This window comes from Manacus vitellinus, unplaced genomic scaffold (genome assembly GCF_001715985.3).
Source record: "Manacus vitellinus isolate BGI_N305 unplaced genomic scaffold, ASM171598v3 scaffold_20_pilon, whole genome shotgun sequence".
NCBI lineage: Eukaryota > Metazoa > Chordata > Aves > Passeriformes > Pipridae > Manacus > Manacus vitellinus.
The window spans coordinates 4,512,347-4,533,465 of NW_021939471.1; the positions used below are offsets into that span (position 1 = coordinate 4,512,347).

A 21,119-nucleotide genomic window follows, 5' to 3' on the forward strand; every position below is an offset into this window, starting at 1 on the left:
CACTTCAGGAGCAAATGGAAAGCAAACAAGCTTGCAAACAACAGGGAGGCAGCTTCTCACCAGGAAAATCATCTCTTTTACAAGACGCTGTCCTTATAAATAATGCACTTATCCCTAATAAAAAATAAATAACACCTGTTCAGTGCCACAGTCCGGTGAGACATCGAAGGAGATCCCTTTCCAGAGCCCTGCTGTACATTCAATAGGCACAATACTAATACATAATAAAAATGAGGACTTCTTTACCTAAATAATACCACGACTGTTTACTTACCATTAGATTGTGCTAAGCTGTGCTACAGGTTTATAAAGTTTATAAGCCCACGTACAGTGGGTTCCCAGCTAAGTTGCCATTGATTTTTTGACTTGATGGTGTGAAATAAAGGCACTTGAGTTTGGGACTGGCAAACTCTGCAAAACTGTTTACTTCTGTTTAGGAGTTAATAATACTTTTGCTTTCTATTTTCTCCAGGAAACCTAAGATTAGTCTGAGTGGATATGATGTGATGGACTTGATATTCTAATACTGGTTCAAAACACATTAACTGCAGCACAACTTTGTAAAATTGACATTTCTGGAGTAAGACACATCAGTATTCCCAAATAAAACACACTACAATATATTTTTACAATATTTTTTGTGGAAAATATTTTCTTGTGGACCAAATAAAATTCAACTTACCATCTGCTTGTATGCCTTTTATTTGATAAAAATGCACAGTTTGGACAGAATCTTGTTACCACGAGCCTGGGATATTTCCTGTTCACATAAATTTTGGAGGCAACTGAACATGCAAGTCAAAGTTTATGAATTGGGAAGTATATTCTTGCTAAAACCTTGTAAGTCCTTTACAGTCAGAGAAGGCATGTCCCCTACTCCCTGGGAACTATTGTGTTTTTCATTAAATGTAGTCACTGAAGACTGCTCCTTTTGTACAAAAATAATGAAATTAACCAATCTTTAAAAAATAAATTAAAAATAGGCATTGTTTAAGAATGTAAAACATATAAAAACTTTTAAAAATAAGGGGAGGAGGCTTACATTTCTTACAGAACCAGCCTGAAGTAGAAATTCAAGTCATATTTTCAGAATTGCCCTAAGGGTATTAATGAAATCTCTCAAGTACATTTGGAAGTAAACTCAAGGACATAACAAATATATCCATGGTAACCTTAACTCGCAGCTGAAATTTTAACAATTTTATCTTGAAAGATTATAGCAACAAAGCAAGGTGCCAATTTTTCTTGATTTTGCTCTCTAGTTGCTCACCTCTGATTTTTTGAAAGTCACTCTGGTAGTTCACCCTGCTGCCTGAATTTCCTGGACTTTGTTTCCAGGCAACAGCTCCTGGAAAGGAAGGAGCCTTAAGCCATTGCAGACCATAAGTGTTAGTAATAAAAACTGCCCAATGTTGAAAACTCCATTATGGTTCTGCTGCAGCTCTGACTTTTTGATTCCCCATTGCTGGTTACTGACTGTGTTATTTGAACAGAAGTTTTCTTCCTTTAGCCTCGGTGGTTCACCATCAGAGAAGCCAAAATCTGTTATTTGTGACCTGCCTGTAACTGTAGAAACAAGTAGGAAGAAATACTGATATGTGATTTGACAAACCTTACAAAAGCATGTAGGAGTAATGTTGAAGAAAGATTAGTAGCTGTGTGTTGCACACCCAGTAGAAAAAATAATCCCCCCACCAAAAAGAGATTATACTTTATCAGGGGGCTCTGGTTATGTCATATATAACTTCATGCATTAATATCAGAACCCAGCAACCTTTAATGCACAGGAAATGTGCTGCTTGGTGTTCACAGCAAGGTCTGAGGCAGTAGTTTCTTCAGCACTGCAAGACCAAGAAAAACTTGCAAATTTTTGCAATCATGAAAAACTAATTATAGAGTTCAATCAGACTTAATAGCATTTTAAAAAATGGGCTATACCATCAAACAGAAGTGTGCTCTAGGCTCTGGCAATATTATGGCATTTGAACAATGTTTAGAGCACATAGCAAGGCTGAATAATGACCAGATGTTAAATCAATAGAACATTTTCTTGTTCTCAGACTAATAGTATGTCAGTCTGAGCTTTAATTTAAAAGGCTACTTAACACCATGAATTCTGTCTTCCACTTTCCTTTGTAGCTCTGACTGTTTTAAAGCTTTAAGTATATTTTATTTTCATTGTATGGAGAAGAATCTGAGGCACAACTCCAATTTAACAGATCAGTGACAGAACCAAGAACACAAGAGGTCTCCTGACTTCTTGCTTATTAGGTCACCCCTTAACTGTGCTCTCTTCCCCAAGGGCTCCTCCTAAACTAAGAGTTGATGCAAAAAAATTAAATGTTAATCATTGTGTAAAACAATAAAAATAACAATTTGCCTTGAAGTGATTTTTCCCATTACTAACCAGAGATACAATTATTTCCTCATTATAGAGAATATTCCTGAACGCAAAAAAATTAGCCTTGTGAATGTCAGGCTAGTTAAAAGAGTCTTGTCAAAATTTATCACACTACTATTAATTTTTATATTACAGAATTAGAGCAGATATATAAGATGTCAACAGGCTTGATCTTTACAACTTGAGATCGTCGTTTCCCAGTGGCTTAAAACAGTTGTCCACAAATTCATCACTGACTTCTTCTAGAGCAGATGGCTTCCATTTTGGGGAATGGTCTTTGTCAATCAGCACTGTCAGGTGGAACAGAAAGACACCAAAGTTACCTGTAAACTTCCTCTAATTAAAATGAATTAAATTAAATTAAATTAAATTAAATTAAAAAGACTGCATCAAGACAGATCACTGCAGTGGTTACATGGGGGAGAAAAATCACTGTGCTCTGGAGAAGGCAGAGTTTTTGTAACATACATATTTCTACTCTAATAAAAACTCTTGAGTTGTGACCTGTCTAGAAACATATTTGGGAGTTGCCTGAAGATACAAGGAATGGTGAATCACTTCAGATAGACCTGCCACTCTTCCCTGACATCTTTTTCCATGTGAACCTGGGAACAGTATCTATGATGCTCCTTTTGGACAAGGCTTTTCACACCTCTGTGCAAAATCTGACTCTTTGGAGAGTGTAGGAGATGCCTCAAAGTGCTGTTAAATGCCTAAAGCTAATTTAAACACATTGTGTAAACTAATAATAAAATAATTCATGATGAAAGAGTAAAGCAGAGTATCTTTGTGGGAAAAGCAAGAATGATTATTTGTAAATACTGTCAGATACTGCAGATCTGTGTAGATTTAACTGTGACAATTTGAATAATCTGATTATATAGACTTTATGCTGTATCCTGGGAAATAGATCAGTGAATGAATAACATATAAAAGTATAACAAGAAAATATCAATTCCCAAAAAACATTCCTTGTATCAGAGGAAAACTGAAGACGTCAGCAAGAACAGCTGCACTAGCAAACAATAAGAGGGAGTTAATTTATGTCTAAAAATGATCAATATGAATGGAATTTCACAACATCCTTCCAATCACCTTTCGGGCTTTAAGAAACCCATAAAGATGCTATTCAGAATGTGAAATTTTTGTAATTTAAAGAAGAACAGCTATAGGAACTGTGGCTCTCTAGGATGCACTAACTGCCCAATATCCCTCACATACAAATTCCCTTCAGGTGAGTGATACCAGCAACTGATTTGGAGATGCACCTGTGTCCTGGGAGACCTGCTGACCAACACAGCCCACAGCACTTAAGAGAGGATGGGAAGGAAGAGGAAGCACCTCTCAAGTTCTTCTGTTGAGAACAGACTTTGTTTGTTTGTTTTCTGAGATAGAGTTTGAAGTAGGATGGTTCTAAAGGCATGTAAACAGAAGACATAGAGACCCCAAAGTTTGAAGAATAACAGCTGGTTTTTTTGGTAAGTTGTCATGTCTTTCTAAACAAACTTTGTTCTTACTGAGTAGACTAGAAATACCCATGATGAGAAATGTGTAAAGGGGTGGGATTTTAAGTTCAGTGAAACAAATGCCTACCTAAAGACTGTGCCTTATCAAAACACATGGCCTGTTTACCAGTTTTTAGTAAAAAATGTGACTTGAAAACTTCTCTTTAACTTTCCCACTTTACCCAACACTTGAGAGTACCTAGAAAAAAAATGCCATTCAGATGACAACTGCACTGATTAATATTTTTGTAGCTGAAGACATACAGGCATCACAACTCTTTAGCTTACATTTTCAAAGAGAAAGGCAAATCAGAGCCCTATACCTGTTTACTTACAAACAGAGGACTAAGGACTCCCTAGCAACAATAAACACTAATTTTAAGAAGTAACCAATTTTATAGATAGAAGCTGCAGTTCCACAGAGAACAGAACCCATGTGGGCAAATACTTAAAAGAAATGTTCTGTAGAAGAGTGATTTTACTATGTTATTTAACTGAGTAACTTGAAAAACTGTGATCCTCCAAGTTAATTCTAAACATGGTGATGTGAAACCATTGACTGGTTTGGATCAAAAGACATAATTGTCCCACTGGTGTAGGACTTATCTACTGATTTTCTTCAATTTTAGTTGAAGTTCACAATCTGGCCAAAATAAACTGTTATCCACAAAAGCCAACACTTAGAGGAAAAAAGTCCATGTGTATGTCACTACAGCTTCACCTCTGCCACACTATACTAACTGCTGCTAGTTCTCCACTCCAGGGAACTGCTGTCTCATCAAGTTCATCTTTGTTTGGATTTGTGGCCAGTTTTACTCTGGTGGATAAACTGAATGCTCATAATGGTCTCTCCAATTAAGTCTTTAGTCTTATAAGTTAAAATATTTGTTTTCTAGTACCATCATGAAAATATTCCCTTTCTGATTTAACTTCTGTATGTTCTGTATTTCTCCAGCTTGAGATGGATCACCACAGGAATGGAATAAAAATTCTGAAGACTTCTGAGGTAGGCTAAGTTCATTAATATAAAAGTAACTGAGCATAGACATTGTGTTAAGTGTTTATTGTTGTGTTTTACCTTTCTTAGTAAAAATCCCAAGCCCCTCTGTTCAGTAGCCATGACTTTACCAGGCTTCAGTTGGTGTTGGTGTTGCTTAGCTTCCTTCAGCACAGCCAAAACACTGATATTTCTAAGCCCCTGAAGTTCTCTCTGCCTGCTGCAGGGCCCTGGGGTGCCCAGGGTAAGGCTCACATCTGCCAGCTCTGCAGGAGACGAGGCAGAAGCTGTACAGAAATAATGGCTCTGCAGCATCAGCAATATGTGTAAGACCTTTACAGTTCCATTTCAAGTGCACTTTCCTGCACAGTTAGGAGGGGAATTGAACAGATTTTTGTCCCTGAGATTTGCTGATGAGCTCGTACTCTCCCTGGGTGTGTTTGAGCACAGACTCCAAAACCGGCTTTTTCTTAGGCAGTAAGAATTTAAAAACAGACCTATATGCATTTCTTAGTTTACCTCTTGTTTTACAAATCAAGGTGAAAAACTGATACCTAGAATGTTCAAAGTCCACATTTACCATAATGTGGGAAAATGTTGATGAAATATGATTTATGTGGTTTATGCTTTAAGGCTTTAGCTTTTCTTTAATAGCTCCAATCACAAGAATCATAAAGGGAAGGACTGTTTGCCACAGCAGATTTTAAGGTTGAGAAAACTGGCTGAAAGAAAAATGAAATTCTGACCTCAGGTCAAAGCAGGTTTAAAAAGCTTTTAAACTACTTTCCTAGCATGCCTATTAAAATTATGGTTTGAAGCAGATAAAAGCTATTATTAAAGCCTGACCTTTGGCCATTGCTGCTGAAAAACAATCTTAAACTAAAATTTGGTTGTTTTAATTCAACATTATTTCGTGGTAGATCCTTTTGTGGTAGACAGGGTCAACAGCTGGCCCTTAAATGCCTGAAAGGTAATGCTTTAATAAAGAAAAAGCCAATACATAACACCTTATCATTTTTGTTCACTAGGTTGATCCTGTGAAGTATTTAATAATCTCACTTCCTATTAAAAAGAATGCTCAGCTCATTGTTGGATAATGATTTTTATGAAATTAGACCCAACTACAAAAATTATCTTGAGTCAGATTCTAAGGCAGAAAACCTGAGAACAATATATATGCAGTAAGCAGAGAACAAAAGTGCTTCAAGAATGAATTAGCAGTAGTAGCAGTATTCCCCTCAGTGCAGCTGGATCTCTGGTGGGTGGTTTTGGTTTTTTCCTTCCCCTGACATACCTAAGCTTTTGCTACATCATCCTGTGCAAAAGAGAAGTTTCCCAACTGCTGTTCTTGCAGCCTCTTTCTGTACAAGCAGTTTGTGTATTTGCTGGCCATACTGAAAGGGATTTGCTCTGTACTGTGCTGCAGTCCCGGATGGTTTCGTGACCTTGTGCCTTACAAGGAGGAATTCAGTTTGGTGTTCCTCTGACTCTCAGACTTTTGAGTTTGTCACTTCCTGAGTAACTACATTGCAGCAGCTTATATGCCAATTTAGAAAATATCCTAGGAACAGTCTTTTTAAGATCTCCTTGTCGCCATTACCAACACTATGAACACCACGTACTTCTCAATGTGTGTGGTAAATTCTTCAAAGGAGTCTCTGCTAGTAAGTGCTAAAGACTAATTAATTAAAATCAGAAACTTTTTCCATGCTATACAAACCGACTTTGTGTCTCTCACCCCAAGCTATCTTTAATACAGTGTAACTAATAGCAAACACTCAAACACTAATATCCATTTCTCAAGTGGATTTTAAACTACTTTATAAAGATAGATATAAAAAATGAGGAGGAGGTGATAACACATACTTGACTATATATCTCTGTGAATTAGAAGTCCAACCCAAAAGTTATCCATCCAAATGCCTTGTACCATAAGCTCCTTGGCAAATGAAATGCCTGTGCTCTATTTCATCTTGTACTGAATAGTACATAAATAATTGCTACAGTTCCCAACAGATGTGACTTTGGGTGTGACAAACTGCACAGTGAATCAGCAGTAGGATCAAGGACAGAATTGGAGTCTGTCCCCCAGATGAACTTGCTGAGCCACTGCTCTACTTTTACCACTACCTACCTTGACCAATGCCTTAAAATGCTGAATTATTTAGCATCAAGTTTACAGATACACTTTTTTAATAGTAAGACACCTCTATACTGAGATATTTTGGTACATGGGGGGGGGAAAGTAAGTCTCTGTTCTAATGGTTTTCTAGGCAAAGAGTTGTTCTTTGAGTCTTAAACCATCTTATAGCTGGCTAAACCAGCAATGTGGCAATGTTATTGTGGGCACAAATGATACACGTAGCTACTCACTACTGTCAGTGTTATATATATTTTGAGGTTTCACAATGAAGTGGTGAAACCAGGTGGAGAAATAATGTTAGGAAACTGAGATTACACAAAGGAAACAACGCAGCTCTTGTGCTTTGGAACAAATAATAAATTTTGGCCATACAGGAGTCCAATAAGCAAACACTGTGGCAAGCTGGGAAGCGTTCTCTGGGGTGTTGCTGCATGCACTTAATCTAGTTTAGAGATTACTACTAAACTAGTAATCTCCAAAGAAGCACCACAATAGTGGATTTGCATGTTATTAAGTTTGGAAAATGTTTCTGGTGTGCATTCTTACCTGCTCGAACCCCTTCGTAGAAGTCCTGGCCTTTCTGAAAGATCATTAAAAAAAAACAAAACACTTGTAACATGACAGATTCAATCTGTCAATTTATCTCATCTCCCCCTACCCCGCTTCTGCTTGAAATGCAAGTTCTCAAAATCCAGTTAAATCCTGCTTGTACTGTTCTTTTCTAGGCTTTCTCCTTACTTATTAAAGAGCTCTACACCTCCTTGCTTAAATGCAGCCACATCTCTTAAAACCAGTCTGTTGAGCTGGAGCTGATCAACCAGAGTTCCCACAGTGCAAGTCCTCTCTCTGTGCTGCATCTCTTTTTCTAAAGAGCTTTGCATGATGGGGGCTAAGGTGTGTCAGATCAGAAATTCCTCTGAGAAAAGCCACTCTTCAGGAGCTGTGATGTATTCTGCATACTTGGAACACTTTGCAGTTAAATGGAATCCTGTAAACATGCAGTTATTTTTTGATAAAGGTAAATATAAGACTTAATCCCTAGCAGTGGAGCAACAATACTAGTTTCAGGAAAGCTATGGCAAGGATACTGTCAGGCATTACAACATATCAGAATTAGATAGATTTTTTTACTTCTAAGCATTTACTTTAATCATCACAAGTCACTTAATTGGATATATAATATATATTTTAAAATGTGACAAGACTAACAATAAGGCTGCCATGGGAAAGCTTTATAAGGTATTTGTTCAGGTAATTCAGTTAGCAGCTCTGTTCTACTGAAAGGATCACTTTCTTGTGTGTTATCCAAGCACTCAGTCCTTAGTGCAAATACTACTAAAATCTATTGTTGTCTATAAAAAATTTATCACAGCACTCCTGAAAGGCAGTGATAAACAACTACTCCCATCCTTCTGCTGGGAATTGAGGCACTGAGGACTAAGTAATTTAAACAGAAAATCTGTTCAAGAACACCAGTTTTGAAATTATGGTCCAAATACAAAACTATCCATATATTAATATTCTCATAGTTTTTTAACAGAAGCCCTCTACCACTCCCACCTGACCATCATTAATGTAGTCTCCTTCAAGTTGCATATAAAGCACACAAAGATGATACTGAAAATTAAAACCTATAAACTATGATCCCTTGATGTAATCTACATAAAACCCAGTCTCTGATAAACTGCTCCTCCCCTGTGGCTGGCAAGGGACAAAGGGCACAGCTACTTGCTTACCATGCATGCTTGGCTTAGTCTGTATTCCATCCTGAGTACCTCTTGCAAGCTCATGGAAGCTCCTTCTCTGAGCTGTCTGAGAGTCAACTTCAAGGATGTAGGTGACATCTTATTAATAGTCTGGGGAAGACATTAACAGTATTTTTATTCTGTTCAATTTAGACACATTTTAAAGTCTGCCACGTTTTAAACTTTGTGAAGTAGATGATGGCACTCTTTTCCCTGAGCTCACTTTTGTCACACCTATTCCTCCTACTCCCTCCCACCATGCTGTTACACTAAATGAACTTCCTTCCATAAACTTTTATCAGCAAGAACTCTAGGATGTGTAGCATCACTCATGGAAAGAACTCCTGAGATTGCATAATTTTTTATCAAATTACTACTAACCAGAGAATCTAATGCAGTTTGAAAGCCATTTCCAAACCATCTTTTGGTTAAGTGAACGTGAGCGCTGTAAGCAATTATACTTCACTTTTGAATATCATATTTATAGTCTAAATTGCTCTTAGATGTTACTGATATTGTAGCTGATATTAGTATTGCACAGCACTTCAGTTTTATTTGGTACAATAGCATAATAAGGTAATAGTAGTGAGATTGGCAACAAACTTTACTAGTTGCTTTGTGAACCTTTAAAAAGACTACACAATATGCAAAGAAGAAAATTTTGGAAGAAAAAAATATTAAAATAAATCAAACATAAATGCATATTTATCCAAGCTGCTTATCTTGCATCAACAGATACTGCAGTAATTCAGCCCTACATTGCTTTGTTGATAGGAAGCCTGGAGGTCTGGCCTCCCTTCTTTTGACAGAACTGCAGGCTATAAATATCACCCAACACACAGGATCTGTTTAAGGCACACAAACAAATGCTGGGAATCTGGCTCTCATGAGTATCCTTCGATTAAGAGCATGCCAGTCAACAGTAGGGGGAAGTGGGGAGAAAGACAGAAACCTAGTTAAGAAAAAAGAACTGAGCTTTAAAGCTTTATGGGCTGTGGGGAAAAGGAACTAATTCTTATTGTTGCTCATCTTTTTTTCTTAAACAAGACTCTTCTTCCCTGTAAATCCAACTAATAGCTCTTTATCATTCCCAGTACAATAGACATTTCCTCATAATTAGGACATTTTTCCCACTACTGAAAAGCGGCAGATGGTAAGATTTGCCTCTTTACATTATTTTCATTGCAGACATTAGGCTCCTTACCACAGACTGAAATGGCAGGTTTCCAGTCATCAACAGTAACGTTTTTGCTAGCTTCCAATTACCCTTCATCCCTCTCCAGACACCAGCTGATACAGCAGTGACCCATTTTGCCTAGTTAAGCTGGAAAATATGCAATTGCTATACAAACAGGAGGCCTTAAAAGCACTGGTTCTGTTGTTCTGTTGCTTGCATGTTGACCACTGTGTTTGGGAGAGAAGCTGGCCAAGAAAGAGCCAATGCTGGCTCCCAGTGCCAGCTGTTCCTGAGTCCTGGTCAAGCACTCTAACAATAAGCTGCCTTTCAGCAGATAAAGAAATCTGCTACACCTCTCATTACATCATTCTGTAGTTCTCAGATGGGTGGCAGCTCTTCACTGGTCACCTTATTTCCTGTAATATGCTCTTGCTGGCTTTACCTTTCAACTGGACCTTTCTACCTTTGAGTTTCACATTCTGTCATTGAGATCAGACCAGGCTAAATGGTGTGCACAGTACAGCCAGATGGTTCGATGGGTGAAACGGCAATGGCAAGTTCTTTCTGGTCAAAGAAAGCACTGGAATGGGGAAGATCTGAAAACTGCACTTAAGGCAGCTGCTGGATGCACTAGACTAGTTATCTTGGTGTATCAGTGAGGTTGAAGGTGGAGGAGGTGCTGGTATAAATCAAGCTGAAGGAAGAGGAACTAGGCAAGAAAATGGGTAGGTGTAATTGCAGAAAAATGAGTCACCAGTGTATCTATAAATAAATTCTCTGTACAAAAAGGAGGGGATTGGTGCTAGGGAACAAGCCTGAAAAAGAGAGAGGATAGGCTGAAGTGGGGAGTACTAAAATGCAAAGAAGTCTTCACAGAAGTATTTGACATCTGATTAAGTATCTTTCAGGCCATCTTGGTTTTGTCATAATGATCCCAAAAGCTACAAGCTGAATTTACAATAGACCTGAATGCCAGTAAGTTACTATCAGAAGGTGACTGAATTGTGTGGCAGTGGCTCAGTGGAGTCCCTTACAAGATTAACAGCAGGCATAGTGACTTTCTTTCACTTAAACAAACAAAAACCTCCCAGAGGCCCAATACTTCACTCCCCTTGCAATAGATGAAGATACACATCTCTTAATTCAGTTTTTGGTTTTATGAATCTTTCACAGAAGAAATTAAGTATCTGATCCTACAATCTCACTTAATCCTACTGTTTAGCACAGAATGTATGCTGTTAGAAACTTGTCTGTAACATGTATTTGTTGACACTAATAAGTCTTGGATCTGGAGAAAATGTGGGATTTGTTTTGTGGGGGTTTTTCCCATGAACTTCTGTATGGACTGAAGCAACTCATACTGAGGTAGTCTTATCTCTTGAACACAACAGACAATTGTTCAGAAACTTTGGTCAACTCCAAGGACATTCAGTTATGAATCACATGAAAGAAAAAAGCCACTATAAAGTCCTATTAAAAACATGAAATAAGAAAACTGAAGAAGCAGCATTTTTTTTGTTGAGGAATAAAAAAAAATCAGTTACACAAAACTGTAACTTTGAAGTAGATGATGAGGTTTTAAACTATTTATTTAAACTACAACTAAAACTATTAAACAAATGTACCCCACTAAACAAGGAAAAGGAACAGGGTTGTGTGGGTTTGGTTTGGATTTTCTTTTTTGGGGGGGTTGTTTTTCTATATGTATAATAAGGCAGATCTGAGTTATGAGGCTGCAAATGAAGGAATAAAGTTGAGCAGGTTTGGGTAACTACAGCAAACCTGGCAGAGCAAACCATCTAGTTAATGTATTTCAGTAACAAAGTGTTTCCAGACACCTTGTATCTTTTGTAGTAGAAACTGTATTTTGAACAAAACACCCTGTAAGGGCTATGGGCTATTTTAAAATAAATTCCACTAGGTCTGATTATGTTTTAAAGTGACATAAAATGGTATGAAATTAACTTAGGAAAAGCTACATGCAAATAATTCTTGACAGTTTTCAATCTCCACTGAACCTGATCAATATAATACTCCTGCAGAATTATATCAAACGTTATAAAATCTACAAATAAAATACTGTCTTTTAACTCAATACTATAAAGAATAAGAGCCACCAGAAGTGACTATTATTAACATGCTATCAAACTATCTCAACCAACCTTAATGTAGTTATTTTCCCTGCCATCTATAACAGAGGGGAAAAAGTGAAGAACTGAATCACAGAGTCTATATGGGTTGAAGGAAAATGGTACAATTCAGATTTATAAACACATAAAATTTTTATTTTGGCACCAGCTCATTTTACTGCTTTATCCAATGAAACCTGAATACAAGGGGGGAAAATGAGCTTTCCCTTTTATTCAATTTTGCTTTTATAATACATGTGCTAAACTTCTTGCAATGTACTAGGCATAATGGTTGGCACAAAGATAATGCTAGAACTTCCCTTCTCAAAAACTGTTTGACAGTTCCAGTGACAAAGTGTTATATCTTTAATTAAAAACTAAAAAGTAAAGTATATCTATGACAGGATGTCTAATGTTAATGATACTACCTTCTAAAATTCCTTCTGCCCAAATGAAGGTCAGAAGATGATGGATGTTTTATTTTATTAAAAAAGCAAGATTTCTTAATGACACTTTTGTTGAAGAAATGCTAGAGTTCTATCCAGTTGTAACTAATATTTCACTAGTTTGAAACCAAACTTTTACAAGGCACCTGAATACAGATAATTCAAAGGAAAAAAAGAAAATACACACATTATTTATAAATGAATATAAGTTGCTTCTTGCTTTTGAGGCTGAAGTATGAATTCTGTGTAGTATTGCTGTACATTTTTTGAGTAGTGACTATGTGATTCTGTGAGCAGTGACAGGACCCGAGGGAATGGTCTCAAGTTGTGTCAGGGGAGGTTTAGGTTGGATATTAGAAAAAGGTTCTTCACCCTTGGGTGCCCCAGGTTGGACACTGAACAGGCTCCCCAGGGCAGTGGGCACAGCCCCAAGGCTGACAGAGCTCAAGGAGTGTTTGGATGATGCTCTCAGGCACATGGTGTGACTCTTGTTCTTGGGGTTGTCCTGTGCAGGGCTAAGGGTTGGACTCAATGATCCCTGTGGGTCCCTTCTAGCTCAGCATATTCTGTGATTCTGTGATACATCCAACACTCAGGAATGCATTAAAAAGATCAAAAATACTTTGTGATGATAAATTTTTTTGCTGTTTACCCAAATGAGGTATCTGGAAGAAAAAGAACAACACTGTTCTGGCTCTGGTTTATTCCAACCCTTGGCAATAAAATGAGAAGCTATAAAAGGGAATGTTTGTCCCCAACATCCCCTTGAGGGGAAAAGGGAAGGGCATTTTGGGTTTTTACTAATTACAATTTTATGCACCACATGACAATACTCACATTGTGTAGTTTTACAGAGTTTTGCTCTTGTCTGAACAGCACTACTGAGAATCCCTCAGGACAATATGGGAGAACCTGAGGATCTCAGTCCAGTGTCCTATCGGTGTTATGCAGTATTACTTATGTTAATAGGGTGAATAAAGTCTACCCTATGACAAGAAAATACACACCCAAACCTAAAATTCTTAACAAAATGAACATAGAAGACATTACCTCCAGCTGCTTCATGGCAAAAGGAGAACCATCTTGCTTTAATTTTTTGACAATTTCTTCCATACTATTTGCTGAAAAAAGACTAAAATTAAAATAAATTAGTCCATTAACTGCTTCAGCCTTCCACTTACCTATAAAGGGTGAGTAGCATTAGAAACAGTGTAACCAGTTGATTTGGCTTTTCTTAGCAATGTGTTCCATGTTGTTCCCTTTCAAGTAACTTGGTTGTCAGGCATCTCCTCTCCCTTTACAATTCTCTAGTGTTTCAATAAACCTCACTCACAAACTCTGTTATTTATCTATAAACTTCCATTACTCCCATCAGTCTTATCTGTATTTTTATAGCACATCAAGCCCTTAGCTATTAGCTCCGTTCTACCGGTTTGGTGTCAACATCTTTTGTCTCTAAACCTAGTTACTGCCATCCTTCTTCAAGAGTTTTAGCTGTTTCTTGTCACTCTCACTTATTTCTCCTTCCTTCTGTGATACACAGAAGTTCCAAGCAGTCACAGAAATGGCCTTAAATCAATGAGTATAAATGTGCTACAAAACATTCCCTATTCAACTTGACAATTTCTCTCACAAATCCCCATCCAATTTCTATAGAAAATGTTCATCCTAATGTGCCATATGGTAGTTGCTTAATATAAGGGTGCATGACTCAGGCAAATATGCTCAAGTACTTAATATACTGATAAGTGAAATACTTAATGAGCTTCAGATAAAGCTCTCTAAAGACAAGTTATTTAAACTTGGATGTCATTTCTCTCACCTTATCTGCAGAATACTGTTACTTGATTTAACTTCACATTCTCTATCCACAATAATAAAAAATGAAAAAAGATTGCTAAATACCTGTTAATTTTCTCCATGTGCTCATCAAGTACAAACTTCTTTTCTTGATCAACTGTGCACTATTTAAAAATCAAATACCTGTTTTACTTGGTTATTTTAGACTGAAAATGTTATCAGTACTGAAAAATTTCAATGCCTTGTGTTACAGAAATATCATAAATGAACAGTTAATATTCATAAGACAGTGACATTTTTAATGAATTACAGTTTTGCAGTGTGTATAAATGAAATTGTCACTTTATCCTGTGAATGTTAAAGATGTTGCCTCATAATGCAGTGCTTGCTCTGAGCTACTATATATGCATATTCAACTGGGTGGCTATCTTGTACACAAGTAATTCTGATTATTCTATCAAAACATTTATATAAAATGCACTAAGGAAGTCAGTATAGATAAATCTACCCAAAAGCCTGAGATAGTTTTAAAAGAAAGCTTCGTTTTCTTAAAAATATTCAGACGTATATTTAGGCATTTTTAATGACAAAAAAAAAGGCATTTCTCTTCCTTATCTTTTCTATGTCATTTTGCAAAATTTTAGATAGCTGAAGTGTGTGAAAGACCCATTGGCCTTATGTGGAAAGGCTGTCAAATGTCTCACATCTTCACATTAAGGGGTTTAGGACATAAGCAGATGTTTCAGGATCAGCAGCTGAAGCTGAGAAAGATTCCCTGTCATTTCAGCTCTGATAACTAAAAATACACAGCCTCCTTTTCTGTATACTGCAACATATAATCACTCCTATTTCACAGCTTTCTATTTTGTGAGAATAATCAGTAGTGCTAGGTTAATTAGCTTATCCCATTTATTTTTCTAATTAACCTTAATATATTAACTCAGTAATTCCAAAATAGAAATAACAGGAGTAGACACTGTTCATTTTAAAGCCAAACAAATTAGTTAAAAACTAGTTAAAACACACTAGAATTGAACAAACTAGTTTAATTCTAGAAGTTTTCTTTCTATTGAAATAAAATTACAATGCACATCAAAGCAGTTAAAATAGCCTCTGATTGTAAAGCCAAAACCTTTTTGTTTTTTATGCTCATTGTTACACAGGCCCAACACAAATACTAATTATGTATTAATACAGTTATATTCACCTCCAAAATCACAACAGAGCACCATGCATGGGTTAGTCCACTGAGAAAACAGCATCTTTCTCCCCCTGAAAATACTGCTTTCAGGTGCTTTTCCTACAGTGTATCTGCCAATATTGATCCTATTGATAACTGCTGTGCTTATTCAGTCTTTCAGTTGCCTCAAGGTTACAAACATATAAAATACTTGAGAAGTCAAAGGAACAACTTAAGCCTTTAAATTCAGGCTTCAAATCTGGACTGCAGATGGTCTGCATCAAAATAATGCTCCAATTTATGTCATTTGCATCAAGCTAGCAAGACATTTTTCAGGTTGATATAGAGAACTTTTCTGGGATGGAAATACAGCATCCCTTTCCAAGTGAACAGTGCAGCATTTAATGGGCAGAATAACTTCTGCAGCCTCTGGATTAGGCCAGTAGTTCCACCCTTGTCATTTCTATTTATCAGAATCCCTGAATTTCAGGGTAACTCCCCAGATCACATTTGTCATCATGTCCAACCTCCAGTCTGCTCGTGGCTATCTATTTTGCCTTCTGCCAAGTGTGCTAGAAATCCAAGAATAACAGGGGGGAAATAAGGCAGCAATGTATTTTCTGCCTCGTCATGCTACTGGCTGGAAACTGAAGTACACACACAGAGATTGAGCTGATCACAGTAGGAATTTTTGGGGTATCCAAAATGAATAAAAGGTGAAGCAGGACTTTTCAATTCTGATTTTGACCACTGTAGGCATTAGTGCTACAAATTAGTATTTTATAAAGGGCAAAGAGTTTGGGAATCCATTATTTTCAACTGTAAAAAAAAAAATTATCAGTATCACAGGTAAAAAAGAATGTCTTTATGTATATAACAATTTTGTTTGATTTCAATAACTGATCAGATTACCTTCTTGTGGTAAGAGTTCAGTAAGTCTGCTATATTTTCTTTTGAAGGTGATTTCAGTGCTATCAGGTCTTTCTCTAAGGCAGGTAGCTATTAAAAATAAGATTTAATTACAAGTAAGTAAAACAAAATCTACTTGAATTATTTCTGCTGCTGCTATACTACTGGTAATAGTAGTATGCACGTATAAAAACACCCCCCTCACCTTCCCCAACTTTCTGACAGATCTTAAGGAGGTACTAAGCAAACAATACAAGGAGCCAGAGTTCATTTTTCAGTGTTGAACCATCTGGATTTAATTATGTCTGCAGTGATCAGCAAAGAACTCTTCTTCCCAAGCAGACCCCCAATGCAGTGCTACAGATGCAGCAGATAAAGCAAGGCTACACCAGTCTCAGAGGAAAGAGCAGGAGTCTGGCAACTGCTATCCTCAAAGCAGTATTTTGCCAGCTCCACAATGACAGTCAGGAGTCTTCATGCAGAGAAGGATCATTGTTTCTCCTTCATTTAAGTCCACTCCAGTTACTCTGACTTTATGAAACGCTCTAATTTTTACACTTCCTTACAGGCACTGTAAGAAACAAATACCTGTTAAGCAGACTGATAAAAACCACATTAATTTAATGGAGTTTTACCTTGATTGAAAACTCAGCAATTGTATAAATCTCTAGTTTCATACACAATTGTCTTGAACTGTAAAATTCTGTAAGCAACTTCCATTATGCTGAGTAGATCATGCCCTTCCAACAGCAGAATTGTGAAGACAACAACATTTGCTCTTTGCTCCAAGCAAAGCTGTCATTATCTGGCAAGTGTTAGAATGACAGCTTGAGAGTATCTTACCGTCCTGTTCACAGGGCATGGCCAGCTAATATAACTGTGCTGCTGCAGACACTCAAGTTGGTAAAAAGTATACTGGGCTGCTAAACCCTCCAACCTGTCATGGTGGTTGTAGGCTGTGCCCCTGCCAGCACTGTTAGCATGTTACCTTCTCGGATTCGACAAAATGTGTAGCGATGCCAGCTCTGAGTACATCTCTTCCTTTCAGCCTGTATCCTGTTAGTCCCAGGTAATAGCCAACCCTTCCTGAGAGCCTTGGCAAGAAATACCCTCCACCTACATCAGGAAACAGGCCTGCAATAGACAACAAAAACATAAGTGAAGGGAGAAGAACTTGTACTAATCATCACTTAGTAGCTACTTCTTCTTGTCTGACTTTCATCTCCCTGACAGGCACAGAACTCTGATCAAGTTTCTCCTTGACTTGGTTTGACATTTCTCTGTCATCAAATCCCTCCCTAAAAGCAAACTCTCAAACACCTTCCAAACTGCATCCTTTCCACTAGCACATACTCTACAAATAACTACCAAAAAATAGTATTTATTCTATTTGCCAACAACTTGAGATATTTTTAGGTGCTTGAAGAGTCAAGTGTGTTCTCAGCAAAGAAACAGAAGTGACACAAAGAATTGTGAAATAATTTGTGCAAACTCGAACTGGATGCTGCTTTTTCTCTGAAATCTTTTATTATGATAAAAATATCAAACAGTGATGGAGTTCCTCTTGCACAGCTTAATTTGAACAAATTTTGGGGCTGAGAATTCAATAATAGATCAAAAATATTGACAGGGTCTTCCTGAAGGTGGGGGTGCAAGAGGCTGAGCTGGTACCTGGCTCTTTGACAGGACTATGACTAAGCTGAAAGTAAAAAAAGATTTTTAAACTTTCTGTTTTAGTGACTGTCTTACATTTATATGTTTTTCAAATCAACAGATTAGGGTAATTTTTAAAAATCTCAAGTGTGAATAAAATTTAAAATACTTTTAAAAGTTGTAATTGAAAGATTACCTTCTGTTATATACACTGATCACCAAAACAAATTCAGACACTTTTTGTAACACACTTAAACTTAAGAAAACTTTAGCTTAGCTGTATCAGTTTCAGAAATCTGAATGGATAGAAGCAGTGTCCAGTTACTACTCTGAAATCATTACCAATGGTGCATTCATGACACTGAAAGTCTTTTGAAGAAATTAAAGGTATGGTGGTGTTTTTTCACTGTGAGAGGAAAAATGAAAAAACCAAAAATGAATACAAATGAAAAAGAATACAAATGAGCAGTAGGAAACTCATAAACACTTGCCAAAGCAGAGATATTAACTGGGAAAATTCAGATGTACATAAGGAGTTCAAATGGCATTCTGATAGAAAGTGGTAATTTTTCACTTACAAGCAATTGCTTTCAGTCACAAAAAGAGTCAGTGGATGTATTATGGAAAAGATCCTATCACAGGTATTTTAAGATGTGGGAAATCAGTGATCCTGGAAAGGTCCTCCCCCTCAGACAGAATTGAGGGGAGGTTTCTTTCAGACAGCTGCTCAGTGTTTTCCTCTTAACAATCTTAACATCAAACCCCTATCTCAGCTTCTCCTCTGATTCCCTCTTGGTCCTCCCTTTGTTCTGCTGCTTCCAATACAATGAAAAGATGGTTTTAGGAGTCACTTGCTATCAGTTAAAGTTGTAGTATTTTACTCCCACCGATGTGTGTGCTGTCATCAATGGATTTATTCTTCATCCCACAGGCTACTGAGACATACAGCTCTTCTCCTGAAATGCTGAATGCCTTGCTGACACACTTTAAAAGCCCAATTAACCCCAATTCATCACTCACCCTTTTCATCTGTACTCACATTCTCAATAGTCTGCTCTACATTTTACATTCTCATTTTGAGCCATCAAAACATTGATGCCAAGACTTTTATTTAGGTTTATGTTTCTATTTATCTGTCTCCCCTTGGATATCCTACTACTGAAAAAAAAAAAAATTCCTCATTTCAAAGTGAAACCTGACTTAAAAATGCCCTCCAAAGTAAAAAGGCAATTACATTATTCTGTCCATCCACCAGAACTGCAACAGCAACAATCTTTCTTGGTTTTGCTGTAATTAAATTAGAATAATACCGATGCTGGACCACTGTTCTCCCCATGCTCCAGTAAAATTCTAGAGGAAAAGACATCTTCCTACTGGGATCCATAATGCCCTTCCACTTGACCATGCACAGGGAAATCCATTCTAAATAAAATGTGCAGTTGATTAACTTAAGTTGCTTCAGAGGAAAATAAACCTAAATTGAATGAAGGTTTAATTATTAAGGAATTTACAAACAGGATTAGTGAAGATGTAACTAATCCACTTTAAACTTACTTGGTTGCCTAAACACAGTCTGCTATAGTTTCTGTATCTTTTTCAATGTCCTTGTCTTCCATTTTTGTTATAATTTTACCCCTCTTGTCCATGTTCTACATATTCCTCTTAATTCTCTCAACAATGCTTCCCATATGTTTCTCCTTGCCACTGTGGTTCCCTTAATGTGTTCCACTTCTTTTGACAGTATTTACCAATTATTTCTCAAATTCCTACTTGAATAAGAGAAGAACTGTGTTACTGCTGGACTGACCAGGCTATAAGCCTATGCCTGTGGTGCTGACTTGCAGTCTGTGCTCTTTGCTGTAATCCCAAAGGTGCAACTCTGCATTTGCCAAGCATAAAATAAAGGCAGTGCTACTGCATTCTTACCTTGTCTGTTGAGGGGGTTGGAAATTTATTAGTAAATGACTTCTAGAAAGCTAAAAACTTAGGAGGGATATACATGAAAGTATCCATTATTAATATAACATTATCTCAAAGCCTACCTCTTACAATATACTTCCTTCTTTTGTTCTTCTCACTACTAGTTTTTCCACACCCTCCCACATCTAAGCTGCTTTCCAGTTCTTTGTATTATCTGTGTCAAACTCCTACAGTCTACAACTGCCTTTTATTTCTATTTGCAAAGTGGCATATTTATCTCTATCCTTTTATTTATGGTGGTGTATAAATGCAGAATAATTGTGTGAAAATGTAGCAGCTGAATGAATGCTTTGTTTTCATTTCACAGCAAAGGTGTCATGCCTACTGAAATAAGTGAACACTGAATGAAAAAATCAATTAATCCAGTGTCTAGAGAGCTAGACATTTTAAGAGAACACACAGAGATCAAAAGAGCTAAGCCTTTAAATCCAAACAGATTTCAGTGGTTTTACTTCTAATTGGTCCTAAAAAGGGTTTAATTACTTCCTTTCCTAAGCAAGTTCTAAGCTTTTCCTTTACATGTCTTCACATTCTATTTTTGTTAAATAAGCCCTTGGCAACACAAGAAATGTATGTAAAGAACAGAATTTTTGTTAATATAAAACTACTCATATCTTTACCTTTGAAGAAGAAAGTGAAGGTACTTTCATTATTAGTATAATTTTATATGTCAAAGAACTTCTCTGTTTAGTTTTTAAAAAAATACAAACTGTTTCCTTCAAACGGCTTTCATGTACAATAACTGATTATGAAACTCAGAGTTTAGCACGTTCATGTTGTATTAATGCTTGAAATATTTAGTTTACCAAGATTTCCTTCAGCATAAAAAATAGCTTTTGCTTTTCTCATCCCAAATTTGCTTGTTCAGAAAAATTGCATTAGATTTATCAGCCAGCATGAATTGCTGTAATTTTTTTTTTCAGGAGTTAAAATGATAATGAGCTTCCTTATATTTGGGTGGTTTACTGTGCTTTATTTCCCTTGACACTTGCATCAGGAGGGTTGCCTTTAATCTGACTGACTTTTCTTGAGCCATACCTCCATCTTCATGTAG

The 21,119-nt window shown here is 36.8% G+C and overlaps 1 protein-coding gene across 3 annotated transcripts in view; it reads right to left on the bottom strand.

The window, feature by feature from the left end:
* Positions 1 to 684: 684 nt before the first annotated feature.
* HIBCH (3-hydroxyisobutyryl-CoA hydrolase) overlaps positions 685 to 21,119 on the bottom strand; it is a 42,514-nt gene continuing 22,079 nt past the window's right edge. For 2 of the 3 annotated variants that reach the window (XM_018071872.1, XM_029959515.1), the window contains exons 7-13: positions 17,421 to 17,566; positions 16,436 to 16,522; positions 14,449 to 14,507; positions 13,594 to 13,675; positions 8,783 to 8,902; positions 7,593 to 7,626; positions 2,514 to 2,691 (exon numbers count right to left, since the gene is read on the bottom strand). In XM_018071872.1, the coding sequence (XP_017927361.1) occupies positions 2,576 to 2,691; positions 7,593 to 7,626; positions 8,783 to 8,902; positions 13,594 to 13,675; positions 14,449 to 14,507; positions 16,436 to 16,522; positions 17,421 to 17,566 (644 nt within the window). In that variant the 3' untranslated portion in view covers positions 2,514 to 2,575. Of the gene's footprint in view, positions 2,692 to 7,592; positions 7,627 to 8,782; positions 8,903 to 13,593; positions 13,676 to 14,448; positions 14,508 to 16,435; positions 16,523 to 17,420; positions 17,567 to 21,119 lie in introns of all 3 variants that reach the window. The other variant, XM_029959514.1, reaches the window with a different exon arrangement.